At 42.4% G+C, this 20,202-nt stretch overlaps 1 protein-coding gene across 1 annotated transcript in view; it reads right to left on the bottom strand.

The window, feature by feature from the left end:
- GRM4 (glutamate metabotropic receptor 4) overlaps positions 1-20,202 on the bottom strand; it is a 262,245-nt gene that overhangs the window by 51,213 nt on the left and 190,830 nt on the right. The window contains exons 5-6 of the mRNA XM_040337806.1: positions 14,550-14,704; positions 14,308-14,448 (exon numbers count right to left, since the gene is read on the bottom strand). Of these exons, the coding sequence (XP_040193740.1) occupies positions 14,308-14,448; positions 14,550-14,704 (296 nt within the window). The remainder of the gene's footprint in view (positions 1-14,307; positions 14,449-14,549; positions 14,705-20,202) is intronic.

Here is a 20,202-nt window from a genome sequence, read left to right as displayed (position 1 = left end):
AGGCCTCATCGAAAAATAATGTTGTAAATGCCATTTTTTTTTTTTGTTTTAGGGGAGGAGGATGGTGTGCCAATATTTTCACGTGCAAGTGCTGCTATAATTATTCAGCAGGTAATGGAGTGCAGCACTGAAATGCACAATATGCGTGAAAGGATGTTTCTCATGGAACAGAATGTAACAAATGTCCTTTTGGAATGCAGCACGGAAATGGACAATATGCGGCAAAGAATGATGGTCATCGAATCTAATTTTAAGAACATTATTGACATGATGGGCCGTGTCAAAGACTGAAACACCCCCCGCCCATCCCCCGCCCCCACAAACATTTTTACAGTTTGAATAATGGATACGCCAAAATTTGAAGATACACACACAGTGTGCCAACATGTGCTATCTGCCATCACAGAATATCTAATGTCTGTGCTTTGTGGGTCCAACCCCCTCCTCCATCCTCAAGTAGTTGAGAGGAAGGGTTTGCTCCCACAAAACACAGACATTGATCACCCATGATGTCAGATAGCACATGTGGCCATTTGTCTGTTGAACCAATGACATTTGGCGAGTTTGCACTGAATGTGTGTATCTTCCAATTTTGGCGTGTTCCAGTGTGAAAGCACACCATGACTGACTGCTGTTGTGAGTTTTTAAGATTTTTGGAATTGGATTTTGTTACTTTTTGACCATGTTGAACATTTTGGGATACTATAAAGTTTAGACCATAAAGAATAAACAACGCCAAAAAATTTTAAAAATATATATATAGAATTATAAATCTCTCTAATCACTGAATTTAGTGAAGTAGAGATTTGACTCCAAATTATCACCTAAAAATTTACTTTTAGAAAAACACACCAAAAACAAAAAAAAATGAAAAAAAATTATTGTTTTTTGTGCATAAAAAATATGCCAAAAAAAAAAATTAAGGCGGTAAACACCCCACCAAAAATAATCTATATATATATATATATATATATGTAAACAATAAATCTAACTATATTTGCTCAAAAAAAAAGTGAACTTGTTAATAAATGTATAATCTGCATAATATTTTTGGTTGAATTACCTGAAAAAAAAAAAAAGTATAAAAAAATTTTGTAGACTCCTAAGTACAAAAGAAGGGAGTAATGAAAAAACTATAAAATTATTTTTGGGGTCATGAACAAGCAAAAATTAAAAAAATTGACCTCAAAATTTACAAATGGAGTTGCTTCTTATTTCTAGACTCAATACCCTGTTTGTAGATGAGTGAATACTGTGCAAAATGTGGTTAGTTACTAAAAGTGGAGAAATCAATTATGCATTACAATTGAAGAAGTTAGTTAGAGAACCAGGAAGACAGAAAAAGAGAAAAAGCATTAATGACAAACAACTGTATAAAGTCCAATGGTCTAATTATTTATTATTTTTTAGAATATTCCTTTCTTTGGGGGCCGAATTAGAAAGAAATATGATCTGGCATAGCAATGGCCCCCCGACCCATGAAGTACTCAACATATTTGTCGCGTACCTCACGAGCTGATTGGGGGGCCAAGCCAGCGCGACCAGTGTCCAGCCCGGGAAGGGGATCTGAGGGTAGTCTTGCCTCAGAACCGATGTCGGGTAGGTACGTCTGGGAGTGCCTGCGTAAAAAGTTGTGCAAAATGCAGCAGGCAAATACAACGGTGTCCAATTTATATTCCGCCAGATGTATCGATGTCCTGAACAGGCGGAACCGGTTGGTGAGTATCCCAAAGGCATTCTCGACTACCCTCCGAGCCCTGGCCAACCGAAAATTAAACACACTCCTCTCTGAGGTGAGGGTCCTCTGGGGAAAAGGCCGCATGAGGTGAGGACCAAGCCCGAAAGCCTCGTCCGCTAGGAACACAAACGGAAGTCCTTCCACATTATCTTCATCTGGTGGCAATGCCAGACCACCAGCTTGGAGACGATCATAGAAATCAGTCCGTGCGAACACTCCCCCATCAGACATCCGGCCGTTCTTCCCCACGTCCACATATAGAAACTCATACTGTGCCGACACCACCGCCATCAACACAATACTATGATAACCCTTGTAATTATAATAGTAGGACCCCGAGCGGGGTGGGGGCACAATGCGGACGTGTTTCCCATCTATTGCTCCACCGCAGTTTGGAAAATCACACCGCTGGGCAAATTGGGAAGCCACAGACTGCCATTCCTGTGGTGTGGAGGGTAGCTGTGGGGACAAACAAAATTAGAGATTTAGTACTTTGTAACAAATACATCCTACAAGCATCCTTGTGACAGTTCACAGTATTAAAATTGCATTAGAAAAATGTGCATGGAGAATTTGGGAAATGAAATATATAGGGCCACTTCATTAAGAGACTCCACAGCCCTCTGATGGGGACAATAAAAGTTTGAAGGGGGGGGGGGGGGGGACACAAAAACAAAAAAGTCCTGTTTGAAAAAATGGCAAGGGGGGTTTGTCCCTAGGATAGCATGCTGGACAGGTTAATATTGGGTAAGGGACAAATATGCAGGTAGGCCAAGAATAAAACATGTAAAGCTGATATCAACATGCATAGGGAGAAAAGGTAACGTTAGTTAAACACACAGCATATCTGGGAAAATAAAAAGAAAGTTAGTTGGCCACATTATTAGAGCCAGGAAACTTACCTTAATATACTCCTCATGCATAACTTTGATGATGGCAGCACACGTGTCCGGTATGATGACCCCAAGCGCCTGCGGAGAGATGCCTGTCGAGAACTTGAGGTCCTGCAGGCTCCTCCCAGTCGCCAGGTACCGCAACGTGGCAATAAGCCTCTGCTCGGCCGTGATGGCTTGGCGCATCACAGTGTCCTGCCTCGTGATATAGGGGGACAGAAGATCCAGCAGACGGTTGAATACGGGGTCCGTCATGCGGAGAAAATTCCTAAAGTCATTAGGATTATTCTCCTGGAGTTCCCTAAGCAGAGGCATATGTGAGAACTGGTCACGCTGGCGCAACCAATTCTTGGTCCAGAAACGCCTCCGCCCCCTGTTTCTGGCCAAAGTACTGGACAAATGAACATATCCAGCAGCCATCCCATAAACAGCACCAACTCGCGAAAATTGACGCTGCTGCTCCATCATGGCTTCAAACCGGCCGGCTGGTCAGTCAAGAACACACTGAAACAGAAAGCACTCGCAAATCCAGCACTACCTGCGACAAACGCGTGACAAACAGATACGAGCGCACAGGATGCAACTGCTAAAGCAGAAACAACCTGCTTGCCTATAGCCGAATGACAACTACGTTACCGCAAGCACACGCACTGAACCCGTGAATACACGCTGTCAAAGCCTGGAGACCGAGAAGCGCGAATCAGCTCTAACCAAACCTTCACTAACACGAGCAAACCCGTAACTAGCAAAAGAGGAACAGAGGGCGGCGCCATTAACTTTGGTCTTCCCCTTTATAGTGACGTCGTACGTAGTTTACGTGCACGCGTTCCGGTACGACGGGAATTTGGTCCGCTGGTGTGTACACGCCAGCGGAACAAAACAAAAATCAGCCTTGTACGCCGGAAACTGTCGGGCAGACAGTTTCCAGCGCACAGATCCGGTCGTGAGTACAAGGCCTCAGATAATCAAACAAATGTTCTGAAAAAAATCATTTCAAATTGAATTCTACAGATGTAGAACCGGCTTAAGATTCCCCTGCTACCTCCTGGTTCAACATTACCATCTCCTCAGCCAAATTTACTGTTTACTGGGGCAGCACCCTGCTCACTGTAGAGAGGTGACAATGCTGATTTACTGTTCAATGAGGAGGCTGGAGGTGGAGAGGTGACATAGTCTGGGACTACATTGCTGAACCAGGGAGATAAACTGCTTAATCAGAACCTACATGTTAACTGTCTGGCTGTTCAGTGTGGAAAATGAATATAAATTACAAGATTGACTGTTGTTTGGCAGGTAAAACAGCAAATATATATATATATATATATATATATATATATATATATATATATATATATATATATATATTTCAATGGTGAACTTAGCTATTTGCCTGAAAATTTGCTTAACCGGTTAAGACCCGGACCATTATGCAGGTTAAGGACCTGGCCCCTTTTTGCGATTCGGCACTGCATCGCTTTAACTGACAATTGCGCAATCGTGCGACGTTGCTCCCAAACAAAATTGGCGTCCTTTTTTTCCCACAAATAGAGCTTTCTTTTGGTGGTATTTGATCACCTCTGCGGTTTTTATTTAGTGCGCTATAAACAAAAATAGAGTGACAATTTAAAAAAATATATATTTTTTACTTTTTGCTATATATAATATCCCCAAAAAATATATAAAAAACGTTTTTTTCCTCAGTTTAGGTCGATACGTATTTTTCTACTTATTTTTGTAAAAAAAAAATCGCAATAAGTGTTTATTGATTGGTTTGCACAAAAGTTATAGCATTTACAAAATAAGGGATAGTTTAATGGCATTTTTATTTTATTTTACCAGTAATGGCGGTGATCAGCGATTTTTTTCGTGACTGCGACATTATGGCGGATACATCAGACACTTTTGACACATTTTTGGGACCATTGTCCTTTTCACAGCAAAAAGTGCTATAAAAATGCACTGATTACTGTGAAAATGACAATGGCAGTGATGGGGTTAACCACTAGGGGGCGCTGTAGGGGTTAAGTGTGACCTCATGTGTGTTTCTTACTGTGGGGGGACGTGGCTGTACGTGTGATGTCACTGATCGTCGTTCCCTATGACAGGGAACAGACGATCACTGACACTGCCACAGAGAAGAATGGGGAAGGTTTGTTTACACTCATCTCTCCCCGTTCTTCAGCTCCTGTGAACCGATTGTGGGACACCGGCAGCGCGGTCACAGAGCTTCGGACCGGGTCGCGAGCGTGCCGGCGGTGGCGCTCTCGCGACCCACGCCCTTGTGCCCAGCCGTGCCATTCTGTCGACGTATATCGTTGTGCGGCGGTCCTTAACCACTTCCCGACCTCCTCATGTACATATACGTCAGCAGAATGGCACGGACAGGCACAAGCACGTACCTGTACGTCCTCTGCTTGACGTGGGTGGGGGGTCTGATCGTGACCCCCCCCGGTACATGCGGAGGTCGGGTCCGCTCGGGGAGCGATCTGGGACAACGGCGCAGCTATTTGTTTATAGCCGCTCCGTCGCGATCGCTCCCCGGAGCTGAAGAACGGGGAGAGCCGTGTGTAAACACGGCTTCCCCGTGCTTCACTGTGGCGGCGCATCGATCGAGTGATCCCTTTTATAGGGAAGACTCGATCGATGGTGTCAGTCCTACAGCCACACCCCCCTACACTAGTAAACACACACAAAGTAATCCCCAAATGTTACAGCGCCCCCTGTGTTTAACTCCCAAACTGCAACTGTCATTTTCACAATAAAGAATGCAATTTAAATGCATTTTGTGCTGTGAAAATGACAATGGTCCCAAAAATGTGTCAAAATTGTCCGAAGTGTCCGCCATAATGTCGCAGTCACAAAAAAAATTGCTGATCGCCGCCATTACTAGTAAAAAAAATAAAAAAAATAAAAATGCAAAAAAAACTATCCCCTATTTTGTAAATGCTATAAATTTTGCGCAAACCAACCGATAAACGATTATTGCGATTTTGTTTTACCAAAAATAGGTAGAAGAATACGTATCGGCCTAAACTGAGGAAAAAAAAATGTATATATGTTTTTGGGGGATATTTATTATAGCAAATAGTAAAAAATATTGCATTTTTTTTAAAATTGTCGCTCTATTTTTGCATGAAGGTAAAAAACCTTCTGTGTGCTGCTCCCCCCACATCCCCCCTAATAATCACCTGAGGCCCCTCTCAAATCAGCATTGTTCACAAGAGCCTCGGTTGTCCCAGGACTCCCTCTCTTCATTGGCTGAGAGAGCAGTGGGAGCCAATGGGTAATCACAGCCAGTGAGCCAATGAGTTGACATCCTTGGGCTGGAAGTGGTTAATCTTTTAATCAACAAAAATATCAATAGATTTAATTGTGCGTTGTGGAAAGGGTAAGTACCCCTGGTTTTAGAAGTTTGTTTTGCTTAATTTTGCATAACTGCCCACCATTGACTCAATTCATATTTTGACCACTTTTTTTTTTTTGCATAAAAGGCTCATGCAAATCTCCTCGCAACATTTAAATGGGAATAATATCAGATAGTTGACTTGGCAAGTCCACAACCCTTTCCATTCCTTGATAGATTGAATTATGATTAAGATCATTATTGTGCTAAAATATCGATTAGGAGTTCAACTTCAAATTTTAGATACCAGAACACCAGAGCCTAGATATTTGGGGGTTGATTTACCTTTGCAAGAGAATCTTCCTTTAGTGAATGTGCTAAAATTTCACTTACCAAAGAAAATAAAAAACAGCATTTTCACTTGCAAGTAATTGATTGGTAAAATTCAGCAGAGCTTCACCATATACACTAAGCTCTGTGAAAAATTCTCTTGCAAAGTGAACACCCTATTTGCCTTTAGAAAATCAACACCCTGCAGTTTAAAAACAAGAGGTTCTACCTGCATACTTCCTATATGTTGGAACTTATTCTGGAACACCTAATTCAAATTACATAAATTTGAAGTGGTGGTAAATGTAGGGGTGTACTTACTTTTTACACGTGACAAATCTGCATTTTCATTTTTATATATTATAAAATTTAATATAGCATGCTATTTTTAAGCTTCATTTGTTTCAATATACCCCCTTTATTTGTAAGCACTGTTTGAATGAAGATCTAATGATTACCTGTTCAAATATTGAAAAAGAAGTCAACAGTCTTGATGGGGTGGACTTATTTTTTACATGTATACTATAGTGTTTCAAATCTAGTATTTGAGACAGTATTTAGAGTGGTGGATGATGGAGGTAAAGGATGGAGACTGATAATTAAGCAGTGCAGGGGCCAGGAGCTAGAGGTAAAGTGGAGTTAGTGAGAATTAGTAATAGGGGGTTCTTGCTGATGAAGGAATGAGGGAGAACATATCAGGATTCCTTCTTTGGGCACAAAGGACTGTGAAGATATATATAATGAAAGCAGGAAAGAAGATAAATGGAAGGTGAAGATTGTGATAATTGTAATGGAAGCGTGGGGAGGAAAGGGTAAATATGCAGGACAGCATTCAAAAATCAGTGAGAGTGTATTAAAGAGAGCAGATAAGAGAAAATTTAGAGATCAAAGGAGGACTGTGATTAAGTTCAGAGAAGAGGGGGTCTTTGTGATTGATTTTACATGGCAGAATGTCAGTAGTGCCTGATCATGGATGATCTGACTAGCCTGTGACTAGAAGCTGTGAAAGGAAAGGTGGAAAGGGCAGTAACAATTAGGATAGGATAAAGAAGAGACAGCAGGAGTAGGCTATTAGCAGAAAAGAGAAAAAAGGTGAGTGGAAGCAGACTGTTCGAAACAGGTGGAAGGCATAATCAGGAGCAGATCACAGATCCAAAAGGGGAAAGAGTAGAGGAGGGACAGAAGGAGAGAATTGAAACACAAAATGCAAACGTTCATAGCCTTTGTCCACTTGTAAGAAGTAAAGGTACAGTTTCTGCTCCAGCATTGAAGTACAGATGATGGGGCTAAGTGGTAAGTGGGCAGGGCTTACCGTATTTGCTGGCGTATAAGGCGGCTGGGCATATAAGACGACCCTTTAATGTTCAGTTTAAAGCGGTGGTTTTGTGCTCTACTCACCGCATAAGACGACCCCCTTGTGTGGTAATACGGTATGTGTTCAAAAACCGAAAAGGCCGCAGCCCGCTGGGTGGTCTCTAAAGCTCTATGTATTTAGTGTATGCGCCGCTCAGCCAATCCCATCGGGCAATGCACTCTTTATGATTACAGAGCCTGCTAAGCCTGCTCTGATTGGAGTAACAACCTCTGCCAATCCGAGCAGGCTACATATATAGAAGTGCATCAAGTACATATATGTAGCATGCTCATATTGGAAGAGGTTGTTACTCTAATAAGTGCAGGCTTAAAGCGGGAGTTCACCCGAAAAACATTTTTTAACATTAGATTCATGCTCATTTTGTCAACCAACGTTCGACTTCTTTCGGCTACTCGTGATGCGATGTATGCGACCGTCGGAAGCCTGTCGGAAGACTGTCAATCAAATAGGAACGCCCAGTCCCGCAGCCCATACCCGGAAGCGGCGGAGAAGATCGCTCTCTAAAACGGTAAGTACTGCTTAGTTTTTAAAAAAAACTACCGTATTCCCCTTGACAAAATGAGCATGAATCTAATGTTAAAAATTAACATTTCTGGGTGAACCTCCACTTTAACAGGCTCTGTAGTCATCAAGAGCGCATCGCCCACCAGGATTGGCTGAGTGGTGCATATACTAAATACATATAGCTTAACAGAGCACCTGGCAGCCTGATTTCCATCGGGCAGCGCTGCTTCCCCTGGCGTATAAGACAATCCCCAGTTTTTGGCTGTGTAATTCCGGTGTAAAAGGTTGTCTTATACGTCGGAAAATACGGTAGTGCTTATGGGGCTTAAAGAAGAGTTCCAGGTAGGGCATTTTTTACATAGTTACATTGGTCCAGCTTGAACCCATGTAGCTATGCATATACTCAGCATGTGGATTCCCTCTAGAAGCTGGAAATCACTGTAGAAGACAACGCTATGCACCACAATGCAGGGCAGCTGCTCAACATGGGATTCAGAAGCTAATGGAAATCGCTGCAGTGGCATTGTCTACTACCACAGGTATGGGAAATACATAGTTACATTGGTTCAAACTGGACCAATGTAACTATTTAAAATTGCAATATCTGGAGTTCTTTAAGAACCTAATGATATGGAAGATTATGTTAAAGGTGGTTGCAGGATAGGAAATGTGCAATGGAACTAACATGAATGCAACATAGATAACTTATTCTGCTGGCTGTGCTTGCACAGGTCTCATTTACTAAAAGTTCAAGTTGGAACTCCAGCACATTACTCCATAAACTGAAAAACGAGAACAATGAGAGAGTAGATGAACTGAAAGTACTGAGAATATAGGACAGACAGTGCAGAGTATACAAAAGGGGGACACTTCAAAAAACACTGAAGAGAAGGAACAGAGTGGATGCATAAAAGCAGTAACCGTGCAATGAACAGAGAATGGATGCTAAATAACAGATGAGAACAGGAAAGGAGCAGTAGAATGGGTTGGAAGTCATTAAGAAGACCTGTGAAAAATTGCCTGGGAAGAATGGCCAAAGATCATATCATACCAAACTGGCAGGAGATTGGAGAAGATAGCTGGGGAGGAGAGGGGTGAAGTAGGATGACAGTAGAGGGGGAGAAAAAGAGTCACCAATGAAAGCAGTGTAACTTTGGGAAGAAGAGCTGAGAAAGAAGAGAGCAGAATAGTAGGGACGTAGTGAATGTTTACAATGGATGTTATAGCTGTACAAGAATCTTCCAGGACTCCTGACAAGAAATGGCAATAACCATTCTCTCTTTATATTAAATAATATATAAGTGTGCACTGAAAAATGTAAGTCTAATTAACAGAGACACTAGTTTTTTCACTAAAACTTCAGATATAGAACCAAATTCTTTATTTTCATGTAAAAAAAAAACTCATGGGCTAGATTCAGATAGGTGAGCGGATCTTTAGATCCGCATAACCTATCTGATTTACGTTACACCGCCGCAAGTTTTTCAGGCAAGTGCTTTATTCACAAAGCACTTGCCTGTAAAGTTGCGGCGGCGTATCGTAAATCCACCGGTGGAATTCAAATTCGGCGGGTAGGGGGCGTGTATCATTTAAATTAAGCGCGCCCCCGCGCCGACCGAACTGCGCATGCGCCGTCCCAAAAAAAATCCCAGAGTGCATTGCTTTAAATGACGTCGCAAGGACGTCATTGGTATCGACGGGAACGTAAATTACGTCCATACGTATTCGCGAACGACGGCCGTAAAATTTCAAAACTCGGCGCGGGAACGACGGCCATACTTAACATTAGCTACGCCTCATATAGCAGGGGTAACTATACGCCGGAAAAAGCCGAACGCAAACGACGTAAAAAAAAAGCGCCGGGCGGTCATTCGTTTCTGAATCAGCGTAACTCCTCATTTGCATATTCCTCTGCGTAATAATACAGAAGCGCCACCTAGCGGCTGGCCTGGAATTGCAGCCTAAGATCCGACGGTGTAAGTCACTTACACCTGTCGGATCTTAGGGATATCTATGCGTAACCTGATTCTATGAATCAGGCGCATAGATACGACGGCCGGACTCAGACATACGACGGCGTATCAGGAGATACGCCATCGTATCTTCTTTCTGAATCCGGGCCATAATGTGCATGGGCAATATTTGTTGCTCAAGGGTATTTTTTTTTTTTTATAGAGGCACTGCAGCCATAACTCTCTTGAGAAAATAATAGAATGCCTTTATTGTAATGAAGAATTTTTACCTAGAACAACGTGAAATAAAAATTCAACAGTAATGTTATTCATTGGTAAATAAAAATCCTTAAAGCAGTGTTAAACACAAAACAAAAAGTTTATATATTCCAGATTGTCAATCTGGATAGAGGGTGGTGTTAGATGCACTTGCAGATTTACCATATTTATCGCCGTATAACACGCGTCGGCTTATAACACGCACCCCAAGTTTAGGAGGAAAGTTTAAAGATAAAAACTTACATTTAAATGCCTATCAATGCAGCCTTATCAGTGTCCATCTGCAGCCTTATCCATCGTTGCAGAATGATCAGTGTCCATCTGCAGCCCTGCCCAGTGTCATTGCAGCCTTGCCCAGTGTCCATGCAGCCTTGCCCAGTGTCCATGCAGCCTTGTCCAATGTCCATGCAGCCTTGCCCAGTGTCCATACAGCCTTGACCAGTGTCCTTGCAGCCTTGACCAGTGTCCTTGCACCTTGAACGTTTAAAATTACCACCGCGGCGCAGAGATAGACAGAACCGGATGTCCTGTGTACTCGGCTGTACTCGACTCCTCTCCTGACTGCGAGCGGAGCCGAGCCTAGCTGAGTACACAGTGTGTATATCGGCAGCGCTCGCTCCTCTTCCCCTCACAGACAGCGGGAATCAGCGTATAACACGCACCCAGGATTTGTGTGTGTGTTATACGCCGCTAAAAACGGTAATTTGACTTAACTAACATCACATCTAAAGCCTCGTACACATGAACGGTTTTCCTGCCAGGGAAACCCGGCCGTGTGTACACGGGGGAATACTTACCGAGCAGGTTCTCGGTTTTCCCATCGGGATTACCGTCGGGAATCCCAGTCATGTGTACAGGGCTTAAGAATTTGTAAGATGCCTTAAAAGACATTTTTTTTTTGGGTTCGATATCACTTTAATCAATATCCAGTGCTCAAGTTTCTTGAACATTATTATGAATAAAAAGAAAAATTAAATTCCTACTTTGTCTCAATCACCTGCTATTACACTCTTTTCTCTGACTTGCAGTTGCAAACTGTAAGATTCAACCTGAGGCCTCGTACACACGGCCGAGGAACTCGACGTTCCAAACACATCGAGTTCCTCGGCCAGTTCAGTCCTGGAGCCGCCGAGGACCTCGGCGGGCCGAGTTCTCCCATGGAACAACGAGGAAATAGAGAACATGTTCTCTATTTCCTCGCCGAGGTCCTCGTCGGCTTCCTCGGCCGAAAGTGTACACACGGCCGGGTTTCTCGGCAGAATTCAGCCAGAAACTCGGTCGGAAGCTGAATTCTGCAGAGGAAACTGGTCGTGTGTATGGGGCCTTACTCTGCCATGTATGTGCATAACAGTGACCAATCCACCAATTCCAAGCCAACAGAGAAGAAGAATTGTCAGAGTTTATGGTAGCTATCACTGCCAGTTAACAAAACTGCATATACATGTGATACTGACGCATTTCAAATTAAGCACTGTGACTAATAAGGAACAGCAGAACATCAATACTCAGATTTATGAGTTCTAAACACACCCAGAAAATAGCAAATTTCTTCTTTTACACAAAGGAAAGGAGGGCATGCAAGTGAGCAAGGGGAGCCTGGTGAACATTGCAAGAATGTAATACAGGTGTAATATGTTGAAATGTGACCACCTTTACTAAAAATATAAAAAAGAGGGTTGGGACTTTACATGAGGCATATGATCAACAACCATAGGCCTCCATCCCTATTAATGGATAGAGGAAGGGGAGGTTTTGGGACTTTAAATGAGATGCGTTTTTAGCAATATGCAATTATTCAAAAATAATTAAATATATATATAAAAAAAAAAATCCATAATAACCAGGCTCAAAGTTACCAACCAAAAAAGCAACAAACCAAATTAACCTGTCTAACTGTATGCATTAAAAACAGAGGTTTAGTTGCACGCATTTGCAAATACCTGAGTCTCCCACTGAGGAGACTTGTCATAGTTAGGACTGCAGTACACAGAGAGCCTTGACGGGGCCTGCAGCTTACACAGGTATTTGCATTTGCAAGTGCGTGCAACTAAACCTCTGTTTTTAATGCATACAGTTAGACAGATTAATTTGGTTTGTTGCTTTTTGGTTGGTGACTTTGAGCCTGGTTATTATGGAAAAAAAATGTTATATATATATTTAATTATTTTTGAATAATTGCATATTGCTAAAAACGCATGTCATTTAAAGTCCCAAAACCTCCCCTTCCTCTATCCACCTCTACTAAAAGTCAAACCTTGAAAATGGGGAATGTTTGACTCAAAGGACTTTGTCCTCCAAGAGTAAAACAATAACAGTGGCATGTCCTTACCTTTTATTATTATTATTATTATTATTATTATTATTATTATTATTGTTATACAGGATTTATACAGTGCCAACAGTTTGCACATAGCTTTACAAAATGAAGGCAGACCTAACAGTTACAATAAAATTTGGCACAAGAGGAATCAGAGGGCCCTGCTTCTTATAGCTTACAATTTAAGAGGGAGAGTCAAGCAATACAAAAGGTAATAACTGTGGGGGATGAGCTAATGGAGAAAGTAAAAACACAGGGCCAGATCCACAGAAGAATTACGCTGGCGTATCTATTGATACGCCGCGTAATTTCAAAGTTCCTGCGTCGTATCTTTGTTTTGTATCTACGAAACAAGATACGACTGCATCTGGGCTCGATCCGACAGGCGTACATCTTAGTACGCCGTCGGATCTTAGGTGCATTTTTCCGCTGGCCGCTAGGTGGCGTTTCCGTCGAATTCTGCATCGAGTATGCAAATTAGCTAGATACGGCGATCCACGAACGTACGTCTGACCGGCGCATTTTTTTACGTCGTTTGCATTCGGCTTTTTCCGGCGTATAGTTACCCTTGCTATATGAGGCGTATCCTATGTTAAGTATGGCTGTCGTTCCCGCGACGAATTTTGAAAATGTTACGTCGTTTGCGTAAGTCGTTCGCGAATAGGGATTTGCGTAGAATGACGTCACCGTCGTAAGCATTGGCTTGTTCCAGTTTAATTTTGAGCATGCGCACTGGGATACCCCCACGAACGTCATTTACGTTGGGTCACGACGTATTAACATAAAACACGCCCCCATCACATAGATTTGATTTGCGCGCCCTTACGCCGGGAGAATTACGCTATGCTGCCGTAACTTTAGAGGTAAATGCTTTGTGAATACAGCATTTGCCTCTCAAAGTTGCGGCGGCGTAGCGTTACTAGGATACGCTACGCCTGCATAAAAATACGATCCGCTACGTGAATCTGGCCCACAGTGTATTAGTTAGAAGCTGAATAGGCTTCTTTAAAGAGAAGGGTTTTTAGGGATCATCTAAAGATGGATAGGTTAGGAGATAGTCAGACAGATTGGGGTTGGGAATTCCAAAGGATGGGAGAAGCTCAGGAGAAGTCCTGGAAGAGGGCATGGGAGGAGGTGACAAGGGAACTAGAGAGCAGGCGGTCTTGAGAGGACCAGAGAGTGTGGTTTGGTTGATATTTTTAGACCAGGTTAGTGATGTTGCTGGGGGCAGAGTTGTGGATGGCTTAGTAAGTTGTTGTTAGTACTTAGAATTGTATTAATAAAGTGAGCGGAAGCCAGTGGAGGGATTGGCAGAGTGGGGTACTAGACACTGAATGGTTGGTAAGGTGGATGAGTCTGGCAGCAGCATTCATGATGGACTGAAGGGGGGATAGCCTTTGTAAAGGTAATCCAAATGAGGAGGGAGTTGCAGTAGTCAAGGCGAGAGATAACCAGGGAGTGAATTAAAAGCTTAGTGGTATCAATGGTTAAAAAGGGGCACATTCTGGAGATGTTGCAGAGGTTGAAGCGGCATTATTTGGACAGGGATTGGATGTGAGCCTGAAAGGACACTTACTTGTACACTTCTTTCCATGACCACCCCTGCGCAATGCATTTCGACTCAATCTGCAGTGAAAATTGTCTTCCCAAAACTCTGCGAACCAGACATTCCTTCTGTTGTTATCCAGTGTCCGACTTGTAAAGTATCTGTCAAACCCTAGTAAAAGTAGAAAATATATATATATATATATATATGTGCATAGATAGTAAGTGAGAGAGACAGCGAAATTGACTGCTAATATTAGATTGTTAATAAACCTCTGACTGATGCCCGTCTTGGCAGTATCGTGATGGCTCCTTCTGCCACTTCCTCTTGCTGCAAAACTGGTGAGATCTTAGAACCCCAACTGTCAGAGCCAACCCACATAAAGTGTCCTGTCTGATTCGCTCTTTTTGCGGCTGCAAGCACTCGTCTGCAGGGGAAAGAATGAAGAAAAAAATATATGGTACCATATTTAATAAAAGTGATGAGAAATCTGAAATGTAATTTATTCAAACTAACTCCAGACTGCCAAATATATGTCAGTTGACAATAAATCACTCCAAGTAACAATTTCACTCCAAAAGAATTCCCGATGGTTATAATTGGCAATAATATTAATTAGCCAAGAAAACAGCTAACATACTGTTAATGGAGTAATATATGTATACACTGACATGCAGCTAGTTAAATGTACTGTAAATCTATTCAGAATACAAATAAATTGAGTTGCAGCCAAATACTACAACACTAGACTAAGAACAATGTATTAGATTTACTTCCGGGTCTCAATTTTACCACTATTTGTATTGCTAAAATGAACCTCTCTGCACAGTTCTCTAATTTTAAAGGACTTTTAATGGACGTTAAATTTAAAGATCCTCAAACATTACGATAAAAAAAAAATCATAAATGCATTTTAGAGGTGTTACAAAGTTCTCTGAATGCCTGGGTTTTCTTTGGGGGGAGGGATAAAAACAAGGAAAAGAGGCTTGATGTAGTGCTCCGTAACCTTGTGCTAATGACTTAGAAGCATACAAAATGAATAGAGGTGTTTGGCAAACTTTGCAAGTTGTAACTCCTGACAAACTTTTTGCTGGCAAGATCAAATTAGCATGAATCGATGCTTGAATGTCACAAGCATGCTGCATGTACTAGCAGTGTTGTCAACCATCAGTATTTTTACTGGCAGCTAGCTAGGGATAGGCCGAACGGACCCCTGTTCCGTCCGCAACCAAACTTTCGAACACTGCAAAAGTTTGGACCCAAGTAACGAACCCCATTAAAGTCAATGGGACCCGAACATCAAAAATCAAAAGTGCCCATTTTAAAGGCTTATATGCACGTCCTGCCCTGGGGGACATGTATCAATAAAAAAGTTTGTAAAAAACTACATTTTTAAATGAGCAGTGATTTTTTGAGGCATAAAATGAAAAATTACTTCTAATATAGTGCCTGGGGGTTCCCCTTAGTCTACCTGTAAAGTGGCAGATCCGTACCATGTCTAGAATCTGCTGCAGCAATAATTTAATTTATAAAGCCCTGCAAGCTGCCTTTATTTTGCTTAGCAACATCTGGGGAGCCTTTGTGTATGATGAGGCCACAATGTAGTGCACTGGGAACAAGATTAGAGATTTTTTGGATACATTCTGGTGTCACTTTGACTTTGGATAGAAGTAACGGGTGTGTAAAAATTGGTCTTTTGGTGTCAGTGGCTCCTCCCCACCGAAAAAATATAGAGATACTCTTGATGAAAGCAAGAATTGGCCTTGCTGTAAAAAATTGCAATGATATACACCTGTCAAACAGGTGCAGAAAAATTGGCAGAATCCATCAGGCTGAAAGGCAGAAGTTGGAGAGCCAACAGCTCTGACAAGCTTGCATTTAGACGCTGGGCATGTGGGTGGCAGGGGCTGTATTTTTTCTCTGCTGCAGCAGATGGGGCAGATAAATTTGCCAGCTACAGCTGGTGGTGTGCTGCTGGCAGATGTGCTGCTAGGACCTGGGACATCCTGTGCTATACCATCATCCCTGTCAGTGGAGGCTGCTGAGAGGTAATGACTCAGTATAGCAGGGGCAGGCTGAAGTGGGTAAGGAGGAGGATGGACAGATTTGTGCCCCTTTTGTGTGGCTTTTAGGTGCCAACGAGTTGAGTGGTTGGATGTTAAATGCCTTTTTAAGCATGTGGTACCCAAATGGTTGGTGTTTGTGCCACGTTTGATGTGCCTGAGACACAATTTGCAGATAGCAACAGTGCGATCTGCTGCAGATGTGCTGAAAAAGGCCCAGACAGCTGAGCTTTGGTTGGTGGGCTGGGAGATAACAGCTGCAGAATGTGATGGGATAGGGTGGCTGCGCTCTACTCTTTCTTGATGTCTGCCTCCTTGGGGTTGTGCCGCCTCACCTTCAGTTTCCTCCTCTGCTCAATCTGGCATCAAGTCGCATCAATGACCTCATCAGCATCATCTCCTCCATCTCCTCCATCTTCATCATTACCACTGAACACAACTTGGCAATATACTGTGGCTTGGGGAACATGAATGCCAATTTGTCTACCAGTGTTCCTTCCTCTCTCTAGGCTCATGTTCCTATCATCCACAACCTCAAAACCAACATCTGAATCCAGTAATGGCTGGGCATCATCAAGGCGCAAGTGGCTGATGCTGTGGTCAAATAACTCAGCTGACTCCTCAATGGCTGATGTTGGGGCTATGGCTGGAATAGATGTGGACAAGGAGACAGGTTTATCCACTCTGGCAACTGCAGGGGACTGCACACTTGTCTCTGCTTGCGTGACAGAGGATGATGAGGATCAGGAAGGTTTAGTAAGCCAACCCACCACCTCATCTGCATGCTGTGACTGGATAGCACGGGCAAGCTCACTAAACAGAGAAAATTATGCCCTGCCTGAGGACTGACCAACATGTTCACCTTTGTCTGTGGACACATTTGTTGCTGGCCCCCTTACAGTGCCAAGGGAACGTCTGCCTCTCCTTGTTGTCCTCACAGACATTATTAAGAGGGAGGGGGCGGTGCTTATAATCACATGTAAAGAAGAAGTTGAAATCTGTACGTAGATGCACTTTAATCAATGTAAAGATGTGTTTGGTGCAATTTAATTCTCACACTACACAGACACAGCCCACGGATACACTATAATATACTGTAATATAATGCGCCAAACGTACAGTGACGCACAAAACTATATGGTGTTAAACTGGCAGTAACGCACAAAAAAGTAAATGGCGTTAAACTTGCAGTTAAGCACAAAACTATATGGTGTTAATCTGGCAGTAACGCACACAGAACTCTATGGCGTTAAACTGGCAGTAACGCACATAAAATTAAATGGCGTTAAACTGGCAGTAGTGTACAAAACTATATGGCGTTAAACTAGCAGTAGTGCACACAGAACTATATGGCGTTAAACTGCCAGTAACGCACACAGAAGTAAATGGTGTTAAACTGGCAGTGATGCACAAAACTATATGGTGTTAAACTGGCAGTAATGCACACAGAACTATATGGCCTTAAACTAGCAGTAACGCACACAAAACTATATGGCGTTAAACTGGCAGTAACGCACATGTTAAACTTGCACTATACTGATGCTATCCTAACTTTCCCTACTCTAGCTATACACTAATGTAAAGATTACTGACATGGTCTCACTAAACTACACTGAAACTATCTGAGTTGTCCCTCCTCTACACTAATGTATGTATGAATGACACAGTCTCACTACACTACAGTGAAACTATCTGAGCTGTCCCTACTCTAGCTGCACACTATGCAAAGCTGAATGATGGTCTTCCTCACTACACTCACACTATCCCTAGACTGACACTAAACTAATATTCTACACTGACAATTGAAGCAAAATAGCACAGTATAGCACACTAACTAACTAATAGCACTGAACAGAGCCCTGTTATATCTCTCTCAATGCCAAAATCACACTGAAAATGGCTGCCAATGAAAGAAAACTTTTATACTGTGGGGCGGGAATGAGGCATGATTGGATAAAGTCATGATAACAGTGTCCAATCATGACTCTGACAGTGCTTTTACTGCTTCAGCCAATCAGGGCTTGCAATGCACTGTTCATCACTGCAATGCATTGTGGTCGGTTCGGGGGGGGCGAACAAACGGTCGAACGACCCATTGGTTCGGATGTTCGCCGAACGCCCAAACTCATGCTTGCAAGGGAGGCAAGCATGTTGATCGGAGCAAGGAAAGCCAGGAGCAGGACTGTCAGTGCTGTTTTTACTGGAGTGGACTGAAGAGACCACCTGGCATGGAGAGAGGCTGTCACTGTGACTCAGGAGGGGATGTGTCATGTTGGTGAGGTGTCATCATCATCTGTGCTGCTGCACACTGCTGCCAGTGTCACTGTGAGGTTTAATTTCATGTGTGTGTGCCTGCCAATTCTAATTTCTTGCCTTCTTGAGTCCTGTCCCTGAGCTGCTAACTTACTATATTGAAAATATTGTACATGTTTGTAGACTAAATATTGAAATCTGCACTTATAGGAGTTGTAAAGGAAACATTTTTTTTTGCTGACATTACTGTTTACAGGGTATAGAGACATAATAGTTAACTGATTCCTTTTAAAAATGATTAAAAATAGATAAAAATCAATCATATAATGTACCTACAGTTTCAGTTTCGTTTTTGCATGCTGTTTCATGCTTCTGTGATGAACAGAGACAAAGAGCCAATATAGGGCAGTGATGGTTTGTAAAACAAAACTGATGGGTGTTGAGGGGTTTTAGACACACAGTAATCACACCTCCTTGATTAGTGACCACAGAGAGAGAGCTCCCATGACTTTTTTCACCAGGAAACAGACTGTTCAGAACAGAGAAGGATTACAGCAACATCAGAGCAAAAACGAACAATGAGGACATGAAACCAGGACTGCAGTAAGGTGAAGGAAGCTATTTAGCTAAAAAAAAAATCCTTTAGTGACCCTTTAAGCCCAGGTTCACACTGAGCTGCGGGAATGAAGCTGTGCGAGTTCAGCTGAACTCGCAAGATTTGACTCCCGCATGTCAGTCCTATTTTCAGGTTTCAGCACAGATGCCAATGTAAATTGCAGCCCAAAAATCGCAAAAAATCGTACAGAAACGACTTTTTGAAATCGGTGGGGCACCTCAAATGCATCGTAGCACCGATTAGGATGGTGCCATTGCAATTGCCGCTGATTTGACATGCAAATTGATTTGAAAGCAGCTCCTGCTGCTTTCAAATCAATATGTCTAATGAGCAGAGAGACAGCGGCTGGGGCTTGTGCACATCGCTGAATCGGATCAGGCTAAGGTAAGAGAAAAGGGTGGTCTGAAAGAAGGTTTTTCACCTTAATGTTCTATACATTAAGGCGAAAAACCTTGAGGCTTTCTCAACCACTTTAAATGACTCAAATGTCACTTGTGACAAATTCTAAGACCATCCTTCAAAAGTATCTTAAAATAAGGCAGCGCCTACTTTTTGCTACCATCTGCTATGTTTACAGACACATTTTTGTTCCAAAACTGAACTGGCTGAGCTGCAAGAACATTTTTAATCTCGTTACCGGGAGATTCACCTGCTTGCTAGCAGTCACCTCATTTGGTTTGAGCTACACAGAAGATTCACCTCATTTGTGTTAGTAAACTCACTAGCAACCAATTGCTAGGAATAGCAATCTATCACTAAACAAATGAAGCAAATTACTCCCTATTGTGGAAGCTACGCAAGTAGCATGCAATAGCATCTTGTAGAAATCAGTCACACATAGTTGGAGCATTGTTTGATCATGCAAGATTAGTATTTTTCTACATTTGCATTATGAATTGGTGAAGCAAAAGCAGCGATGCCAAAACAGGCAAAATCTGTGTTATACTTTTATTAGAGACGTATAAAAATGTATATTCCTGCACAAATATATAT

This window comes from Rana temporaria, chromosome 2 (genome assembly GCF_905171775.1).
Source record: "Rana temporaria chromosome 2, aRanTem1.1, whole genome shotgun sequence".
Lineage (NCBI taxonomy): Eukaryota > Metazoa > Chordata > Amphibia > Anura > Ranidae > Rana > Rana temporaria.
The sequence above is the reverse complement of the archived record's forward strand: the minus strand, read 5'-3'. Positions and strand labels throughout refer to the sequence as shown.